This window comes from Astatotilapia calliptera, chromosome 23 (genome assembly GCF_964374335.1).
Source record: "Astatotilapia calliptera chromosome 23, fAstCal68.1, whole genome shotgun sequence".
Taxonomy (NCBI): domain Eukaryota; kingdom Metazoa; phylum Chordata; class Actinopteri; order Cichliformes; family Cichlidae; genus Astatotilapia; species Astatotilapia calliptera.
Window position 1 is genome coordinate 9050552 of NC_137443.1, and position 9615 is coordinate 9060166.

Below are 9615 nucleotides of genomic sequence, written 5' to 3' on the forward strand. Positions count from 1 at the left end.
GTGCATAAAAATAATTGCTACACCCCCTTGAAATAAAGTTGCTAACAAAAACTGTGCAATGGTACACACCTGTAGCATTACCTAAACAATGAGTGCCTAGAATTTAATACTGTGTTCTTTCTAAAGCTCAGTGAACTACTGCCCAACATCGCCCAAAGTGCATTTGTTCACAGACCTGAACATGTTTTCAGAGGAGTCGACTAACAAACCCAAAGCACCTCAGGAAAACTGTTTATCCAGCAGCTAAGAATGTGTTCGGTACAATCCCCTTTTCTTCACATCTCTTCTTCATCTCCAGATCTCTGTGGCCCAACGACATCTTCGGCAACGAGACGGACGACGCGGTCCAGACTCTTCTACACATTTACTTCCGTCACCAGACGCTGGGTCAGACAGGCTGCTTGGCGGTCGTAGGCCCCAGCAGAGACCTGTCTCAGGCTAGCAGCCGCCTCATGGAGCTCAACCTGCAGATCCGTGAGGCTCTGAGTCAGGCGCAGACCTGCCAGACCCACACCGACATAGTCAGCACCGGACTGTAAGCCTGAGGCACTGCAGGCTGGACTAGACTGGACAAAAACACCCCTCTCCTCTACACCTCCCCTCAGCTGGAGTGTAGACGGTGAGGGGCGGAGGACAAGAGAGACTCCACCTATAAAGGGCTAAAGGATGCGTGGGAATAACTGTGACTCTTAATATATATTATTACATGTATGAATGCTTAAAGCTAATATCTTTTCCCAGACTAAGCCAACTCGCAAAATTCAGTTGCAATAAGTCATGTGGTGGCGTGCCTGGGAAAGAATAAGAGAGGGCACTGTGGGATAACTTTTTTTGTTGTTGTTGTTGTTGTTATTTGTTTTTCTCTTTTCGCTGGATCTGATCCGAGGGGCCCCGTCGTACCGAACGGATGCGCTCCTCGGGGTCTGGACTGGGAGTCGGCGTCGAAGCCTGGGAGGCAGTCCAGAGGAGGTGTCGTATGTGTGAGGACGCACCATCAAGATTCATAAGCAAACTCAGAAAGTCTTTGAGAAACCGAATAGTTTTCAAACGCATGCTGAAAGAGAAAAAGCACTGCAAGAATATTTTTTTGAGAAATGTATTTTTTATTAGAGCTAACATCCTAGGTTGTAAATGTTAGGATATTTAACATGTTAACCCTGTGGGAGACGTTTACCTTCAGGGAGTGTACAAAGAGAAATATATCTGTTTATTGATCTGCTCTGAGAGGAGAGTCCCCTTCAACAGGTCTTCACGCAAAACTCACTCTTTAACCAAATAAGTAGATGCCTTTAGAGACTCTTGACTGTGTGATTATATATTGGATATTCTGGTATACGCTCACACACAAAAATGCATATAATTGCACACAAGTGCGGACTGGCTACAGCTCATTATGGAAACATAACTTATTTTACTCTGTATATATTTTAGAAAATGTATAGTGTAAAACCAGTATTTTTTTTTCCCCTTGTACTTTTGTGTAATGCACTGTTCATCCGATTAGGATGTCTGTATAAAGCTAATGTGATGAGAAAGCCAGAAACAGGTTTGAGTCATTAATGGTCCGCTCCACCTTTAGTCATCCAATCATACAAATTTCCCAAAGGCTGCCTTGGTTGGTGGTTGTGGTTTCAAAAGAGGGAAGCGATGCTCGTTTGGGACAAGCCACCCGTCCGCCTTTGGCGGCGATGGAATGGGAGATCAAAACAAGCCTCCATCTCCTCTGCTGGATCCCACCAACCCAGCCAAGCCCCACATACATATGCATTCCTTGTCTCCACTGTGATCTTTTTGTTAGCAGCGTAGGCTCTGCTTAAAGCCTTACGAGGGAGGAGATGAGGTTTGAATCTGTCCATGTAGGTCGATCATGTTGCAAAGCGGCGCTCATCCACTGCTGCGTTTTGATCCTGTTTATTTATTTTCTGAGGGGAAGCGGGTGTCTGTACTCTCACAATGCCCCTACTTGCTGCTGTGACTGCAGGACATGAACCGTTATCTGAATGCTTCTTGGACAGCTTGTCATGGCACATTGTAACAGTCACTGTACTCATTCCTCAGAGCTTCTCTTTTTCTCCTCCTGCTTGTCTGGTACATATGAATGCTGTTCTTATTTAATGATTATTTACCTGGAAGATATTTTAATGTAGAGCTGCATTATACATTTTTTCCTTGTTCACTCATACCAGCCTTTTCTGGATCAATAAAAACCTTACAGAATGATCTTGATCTTCAGTTATTAAAATTGAAAGCACCATCTCCATGTGTTTTTTCTTGGACTCTGCCAGACTCACTGGAAGTTTAAAAAAAATATACTAATTCTCTTAAAATACCAGATAGCCGGGAGTTTTTTTCCTTCCCACTGTTGCTAAAGTGCTTGCTCATAGAGGTCATATAATTGTTGGGTTTTTATTTGTACAGTTGATCCTACAATAATAGATACAATATAAAGTACCTTGAGGCAACTGTTGTGATTTGGTGCTATATAAATAATATTGAATTGAAATTCTGCAAACAAGATGTGCTGCATGGGCACACCCCCATCTGCTTACCAGTGTGGAGGTTTAAAAAAAAAAAAAAGCTACATTCCCAAATCCACAGGGGCATCTGTGGCTCCGGAGGTAGATGGTTCTCCTGTCCCAGTATCTTTGGGCCAGACACTGAAACCCAGATTCCCTGTGGTGCAAGTGTGTATTAGAAAGCACTTAAGACACTGGGTAAAGTGGTGAAGGGTTTTAGTAAAAATCCCTGTACATATGAACCATTTAAACCCAATCCGTGCTCTTTGGCTCTGTATGGTCTCATCACTCAAAAGTCATAGCAATAGCCAGAGTGAGTATTCATAGCTACCAGTGACCGTTTGGCTAACAGATCTGCAAACAATTACGAAGGAATGGGTAGGATACACTGATATTCAGAACAGCAGATTTTATTTTTTTTTTAAGCCAAGTGTTTAGTCTTCGACCCACCAGTTTCAGTGTCTTTGGTGCCACGGCAACCTAGTTTCCAATAATTTGATGTCAGTCTTAGTTTATTGCACATGTTCAGGTTTATGTCAGCCTGATTTTAGACAACAGGATTCTCCAAGGTGCTGCATTTGAGTTGAGATCAGTGACAGTTTAAGTGAGCATGCTTACAGACCGAATGCAAGCTAGCCGTTTATTACATCGTAAAGCACATGCGGTGCTTCAGTTTCATCAACACAAAGAGAACTGGTGTGAAATAAAGTACAGAAACATCAAAAATACATTTTGCATCCAAGATGCCATCGTTGCACCAGCAGTGGGTTCAAGATGCCCCCCACGTACAAGTTGTGCCAGCATACTGAGGACAGTTCAGTCGAGACGCTCCTTAGATGATGTACTTGAAGCTGAATGTGCTGTCGCAAGAGAGCCGCTTGCCTTTGCATCTGCCGCACAAATCCTGTCTGTGGGGTCGTTTGGGATCGACGTGTCGTTGTGTTACTGCACAGGAACAGCGTGCTTTGTTGCAAGTCTGAGGAGAGAGGAAGTGTTAAGTGGAGACTAACAAGCCATTCAAAATCCACACAGACAGATTAGGACTTACATGACACGTGATGTCCTCGACACGGTATGGGTTGTATTCCTTTTGGCATTTTCTACAAAACTGTTTGAAGTAAACCTGGAAGATAAGCAGAGGACTCAGATACTTTCTAGGCAGCAGGTCTCTGGAAGTCAGTCATTGTTGCACTGAGGACTTCCTATGGTGGACTCTTGATAAAGCACATTTCATCTTTGGAGGACCTTAAACAGAGCTGCTCACCTTGTTGGTGCCCTGAACACACCACACATAGGCACTCTCCCATCGCAGATTGCAGTCTCTGCAGTGATAATATCCATATTTCTGTTCCAGAAACTGAAGGACAAAAACCAAAATTAGTTCAATGAAATCATTAGAAGGAATCCATCCAAAAATAAACCATCCACATATGTTGTTTGAGAGGAGAACAATCCGAGTAGCCATGATCATGACACTTGCAAAGGGGGGCTAAACAAATATACTTTGAGTTGATTGTTAATTAGCAAATTAACTGAAACAGATTAAACTTTATAGGTAGCACACTGACAAAATTAGAAGCATATTTTCTGGATGATGTTCTAAACAGAAATTTGCCAATAGTTTTGTTTGAAGACGGGTCTCTGATAGATGCTGCCCTCAAGTCTGGTTAAACCAAGGCTAAAGAGCTGCTCAACTTGGGAACAACTTTAAGGTCGTTAAGGCTTGGGCAATACCTAAACAGTATCCAGGAAGTGGAACAAATTAAAGACTAGTTTATAAGGACAGTGAGTATTTTAGTGCCATTTTCGCACTTATTTGGGACAATACTACAGCTTCCAAACTGGACGTTCAGTTCTGAAAGAAAAAGAAATGCGCCAACCCATGTCCTTGAATGAGCCATTTAATATACAAGGCAATTTCCAAGCAGTTGTGGCGCAAACGTTCTTCTTCGAAAAACTGCCAAGTATGAACCTCCCGGTGCGTGATTAACTCACCTGGAACCGCACACGCGCTTTGCCCTTCGAGTCCTCCGCAGTTGGCTGCGCATCCTCACTCCTGGCCAGCTGTTTGGACTTGAGCTTTTTGCTCTGCTCTGCTCGCTTTGCGGTCTTTTCATCCCCACCAGCCTGGCTGTCTTCGTCCTTCCCCTCGGTGTCCTCGGAGGGCTCGGGCGGCTCACCCGGGGGCTCACCGGTCTGCACCGTCTCACTGGAGGTTTCCTTATTGTTGTTATTTTCATCGACCAGGAAGGAGGTGACGCTCCTGTATGCTATCGGGGAGTAGACGGCGAGGGTGCGGGGGTAACGCACACCGCCCGTCGCTTTGGGGCTGCCGGGCGTCGCTGGCTCCTGCTTCCTTTTGCGCTGGAAGTCCCGCTTCATGGCCAGAAGGGTGCGCGGGCCAATGGAGCACTGCACCGAAGCGTCCTTCTTCGGGTTGACCTGCACTGCCACATCCTTGGTGTTCGCCTTCCTGAGCCTCGGGGTGAGTTTGGGGTTGATTTGGGACAAGATGGACTTCAGCTGTGCGCGCTGGTGGTTGTTGAAGGCGTCAGAAGAGTCTCCATAGTGGGAGAAGTAACTTTTGTATTTCCACCCCGCGTCTTTAGGCCGGGGGTATCTGCCCATGTAAGGATTGTAAGAAGAATAGAAGTAGGCGTCCACTGGCTCGTCACCATATGTTGCCATGTTTGTTCAACCGGCCGAGGTTTTGCTGTAACTAGTTAAATAGAGTGGAGCTCTCCATTAGACCTAATTAAGATCAGGTGTAGGACGTCTCATTACAAGAAAGGAGGGGAAAGTAGACACGTGACAGAGGTGTGCCTGTTTTGTGTTTATACGTCTTTAATTGGCACAATTTTTACAGTACAATTAAGATCAGACTGTAGAGCACAGGTAAGCTAAAGTTTTGGCACAGGCTTGTTGGGAAAACTGCACATGAATCAGTCTGATATGTTTTTAAAATGGCTTTTAGTCTCTCTTACACACACACACACACACACACACACACACACACACACACACACACACACACACACACACACACACACACACTTAAAGCATTGGAACGAAACACTGTCCTGCTTCACTAATGCAACTTTGAAGTCATGTTTCTTTTGCTTTTTTTATATCACGAAATGAGACATCAGTGGTTAGGATGAACGAGTTAAGCTCAGGACATAAAGCACCTTTTTAGCAATCATGTTAACATTTTACAGGCATTTCTTTTATGAATAACAGCGATGAAATGATAAATCCATCTGAACGCCTTAATCTGCTTCCCTGCGTCATAGTATGTATGGAAGGTCATAACTGCCAAAATTAAAAAATAAAGAAATTAGTCAATAAATGACTCAGTAATTAGATTATATGCTTTATCAGCGGTTGAAGTTTCCAGATTTATATAACAACATAGTGTAGTGGTTAACACATTCACCTTACATGTGCATGATCACCATTTTGAGACTAGGAGAACGCAGCCCTACCCCCACATTTTTCCAAGGCGAGGTCACACGCTATTGGATTCCCGGTGCTATTCCAAAGCCTGGATAAATGGGAGGGTTGAGGGAGGGTGACCCATTTAGAAAAGGGAAAGCTTATGTGTGAAGGCTAGCTACGCAGGTACTTTTTAAAACAAGATTTTTCCGAGTTTGTCTTTAAAAAATGTCTCCTTACACATGAAAATGCAAAACCAATCTCGAGCGCAGTCAAGAGCATGCTAAAGCAACAGGTGGTGATATAACCCCAACCTTCAAAAAATGTTGGCCAATCAAAAGCTCATAAACAATAACACGGCACAGAGTCTGCGAGGAGCTAAAGGTGCACATCCCTGCTAATCTTAAGCAAGAAACGAATAAAACACCCGAATTTCAATCAACCAATTTAAATCATACACATGTATCAAAGATGGACGTAACCTTCGGGTCTAACAATAAAGCCAATGCAGAAGTGCCAAAATATCTGTATCCTACTTGAAGACCACCAGATGGCAATAGCTGTGGTTTCGAAAAGTCATTTAATTCTATAGAGTTCTGTGGGAAAATTATTTTCTGATTTTCCTGCTGAGTTTATGGTCTCAATCACTCATTTCGGGTCATGCTAAAAATAAAAACCAAGGTCTGTTTTATAAGCAAAGCAGAATGGAAGGATATCTGTGGTATGTAGCTACAAGTCAGTGAGCGTTAGCCAATGAGCATCCATTTTCACAGTCAGACCGTTATCTCTTCATATGTGGATTTTTGCAACTAAGCTGGCGATTGCAGAAACCACATCCCCAGGCTTCAAAATTGGACTTCAGAAACCAACAAGTGATGTCACGGTAGCTAGATCCATCTTTTATAATGTCTGCTTGGAGCCAACCTCACGTGGTCTTTAAAGGACCAGTATTAGATGAAGGTTTTATTACCTTTGCATTTGCTTCATTTTTCAGTCCTAGGAGTTCCCACTTGGCTAAAAATACAGTCAAATAATAGATAAATAATAAAAAGAATCATTAAATAAATGTAAAATAAAAGTCAAAATGAATGAAAGTAATAAAGTGGGATAACTATAATACCAAGTGACATGTTGAAAACAATAAAAACAAGTGTTTATATTATAGCTTTATTCATTTCTGTGTTTAAGTAATAATTTAATGTCTATTAATTGTGTTACTGAGTCATATATATATGTTTTTTCGTTTTTTTTTTCTTTTTTCAATTTGGCAGTTTTGGTCCTCCATAGAGGAGCAGCGATTTTTGTTTTTTTTATTTTATTATTTTTATGCAGATTAAACTGGAGTTGGATCAGGAGGACAAGGATCCAGCATGATAGTGTTTGGGTCGCTCACTGTCACCGCACCATATGACGGTTCAAAGTCCTCGTCTTCAAACCTTTGATAATTTATGTCCGTGTCCTCACCGTCCACCATGGGATCTGGTTTATGCAGGACCTCCCTCCTGTACATCCTGTAGGCCAGGATGAAAATCCCAGCCTCGGTTGCTTGGAACAGGGCGTAGAGCAGGGGAAACATGTACATCCCCCCCATCAGCTGAGGAGGGAAGGCCAGCTTCAGGATAGCCGTACACAGCTGCACATTCTGGCAGCCCGTCTCCAGAGACACAGCCCTGCGACTGTTGGGGGGCAAGTCAAAAAGCACTGCCAGCCCGTAACCTGCAGCGTAACCGCACAGAGGCATCAGCACAGCCACCACGTAGACAGAAGGCGGGATGGTGGAGAGCAGCTCTGGCCCCAGCATTGCTCCAGTAAGGATGAAGAGTAACACCAGGGTGAACAACAAAGACCACAGAGAAGCCTGCAAACACAAGAATTCAGCGTGAGAATTTTTTTTTAAAATATGGCGGCAACTTTCTACAAGACATGATTTTTAAAACCAAAAAATTTCGGTTTTTTTCTTCATTTGAACCATAAAGGCAATATCCAATCTGCGCAACCAATAATAACTAATAACATCACATTTTTATGTTGCTTTATTTATTTATTGTAAACTCCTTTTTAAAAATTGTGTACATATAATAAAAGTTTAAGATAGACTGCTTTCTTTGCACTAAGGGGACAGCATATAATTTCGTTGTGCTTGTGGTGCCCAACATAACTGTGTACTCTAACTGATGAGGCCCTCATGTGTCGCTTTTATCAGAAAGCACAGGGAGGAGCTCTTCCTGATATAGTGCCTCTGATGTCACTCTTCCAGCGGTCAGCCACCCCACTAGTAATAACTGAGACCAAGAAATACGCAATGCGCTTTTGGGCTAAGGCCCCTAACCAAAAGCACTTCGGCTGGAACGAAATGATCGAACGGATGTATAAAAGTTAATTGTTGTCAGATTACCTTTAAAACAATATCCGCCACTCGCGTGTAGCGGTACCTAAGCATAACTCCAAACCCAATGGGGATGAGGGTGCTGCAAAGTGTCAGTATGATGGCCCCAAAGGGCAGGAGGTTAACCACAGGGGTGTTGATCCAGGCTCGACTGTAGATCCAGAGGCAGAGCGGCATCAAAACGAGCGCCAGCAGAGTGGAGGATATGGTCATGATGATGCTGGGAGGAGTAGAGAAAAGAAGGAGTATGGTGGACGTGCAGCACGTACGGTGTTGGATCGTTTGAGGAAAATGTAGCAATGGCTTAAAAAAAGCATGCAGAACTTAAAAGTTATTCTTAAGTGTTGTTATTTCAGTGCGTTAATGTCAGAATTTGCGCACAAAACACTGTTAACACCAAAACCCACTTCAAGTCATGCTTAGGTGAGTAAGGGGATCTACCTTAGATTCATCTCTCCGTGCACAAGCAGAGACATAATATTTGACAAGTTTCCTCCAGGACAGCAGCCACAGAGGAGCACGGCCATCGCCGCCACATCATCCAAAGAAAAGGCTAGCGCCAAAAGAAAAGCCACTAGTGGCATGATAACAAACTGACACACCAGAGCCAGGAGCACCCCGATGGGTCGGCGGATATGTTCTCCGAGCTGGCTGACCTCCACCGTGCAGCCCAGCCCCAACATAGTGAAGCAAAGTACCAGTCCGACGAACACATTGATGCCGTGACTGAGCGGGGAGTCCCAGAAGGCAGGCATCAGGTGAGAGGTTTCCGTCGGGAGAACGGCCATAAACTCGGCTACAGTCCTGTAACCGCTGCCTTGGAGAAACACGGCACGACCGACCGCTCCTAATCCCTTCATGACACCCTCCTCCGGAGAATCCACTTGCTTTAAAGTAATAAAGTCCACCGAACCAGCACTTTGCGCACTTCCACCCGGCAGACTGGAGTTCTCCATGGCGCAAAAGGAGATCAGAAAATCTCAACCGTCGCCTTGTGCCTGTATTGGCTCGTGCGTAAACGATTCCTCTAGTGACGCACTGTCACTAATAAGAAACTGCGGAAGGTCCAGTAGTCGGGGTATGTGATGGTGCCATGGTACTGATAATGAGTCTGAGTGGTGCCACGGATTGTTTCTGGGCTAAACTGCTGGAGGAAAGACAGCACAGGGTCGTAAGTTTAAGCAAGAGTGGCTGGACCAATTAATAACTACCACAATTGCCATTTACACTGAGCTCTGCGCTGTATAGGAAGAAAGACCCCGCAAACTTCAATCTTAT

General features: G+C 44.1%; 3 protein-coding genes across 16 annotated transcripts in view; 1 reads left to right on the plus strand and 2 right to left on the minus strand.

Annotated features, from left to right (window-relative positions):
* Positions 1-2220, plus strand: part of fryl (furry homolog, like) — a 74458-nt gene extending 72238 nt beyond the window's left edge. For all 14 annotated transcript variants that reach the window (XM_080297810.1, XM_080297811.1, XM_080297805.1 and 11 more), the window contains one exon: positions 299-2220. In XM_080297810.1, the coding sequence (XP_080153936.1) occupies positions 299-539 (241 nt within the window). In that variant the 3' untranslated portion in view covers positions 540-2220. The remainder of the gene's footprint in view (positions 1-298) is intronic.
* A 690-nt stretch (positions 2221-2910) lies between these two features.
* zar1 (zygote arrest 1) lies at positions 2911-5232 on the minus strand. Its single transcript, XM_026158038.2, has 4 exons — positions 4512-5232; positions 3781-3873; positions 3565-3639; positions 2911-3492 (listed from the first exon to the last, which is right to left on the minus strand). The coding sequence occupies exons 1-4, from the start codon at positions 5202-5204 to the stop codon at positions 3349-3351; spliced, it is 1005 nt and encodes a 334-aa protein (XP_026013823.1). The 5' UTR covers positions 5205-5232; the 3' UTR covers positions 2911-3348.
* A 1872-nt stretch (positions 5233-7104) lies between these two features.
* Positions 7105-9413, minus strand: slc10a4 (solute carrier family 10 member 4). The gene is made up of 3 exons (XM_026158037.2): positions 8779-9413; positions 8347-8557; positions 7105-7809 (listed from the first exon to the last, which is right to left on the minus strand). Exons 1-3 carry the CDS (start codon positions 9291-9293, stop codon positions 7285-7287), a joined length of 1251 nt encoding a protein of 416 aa, XP_026013822.1. The 5' UTR covers positions 9294-9413; the 3' UTR covers positions 7105-7284.
* Between the last annotated feature and the right edge of the window lie 202 nt (positions 9414-9615).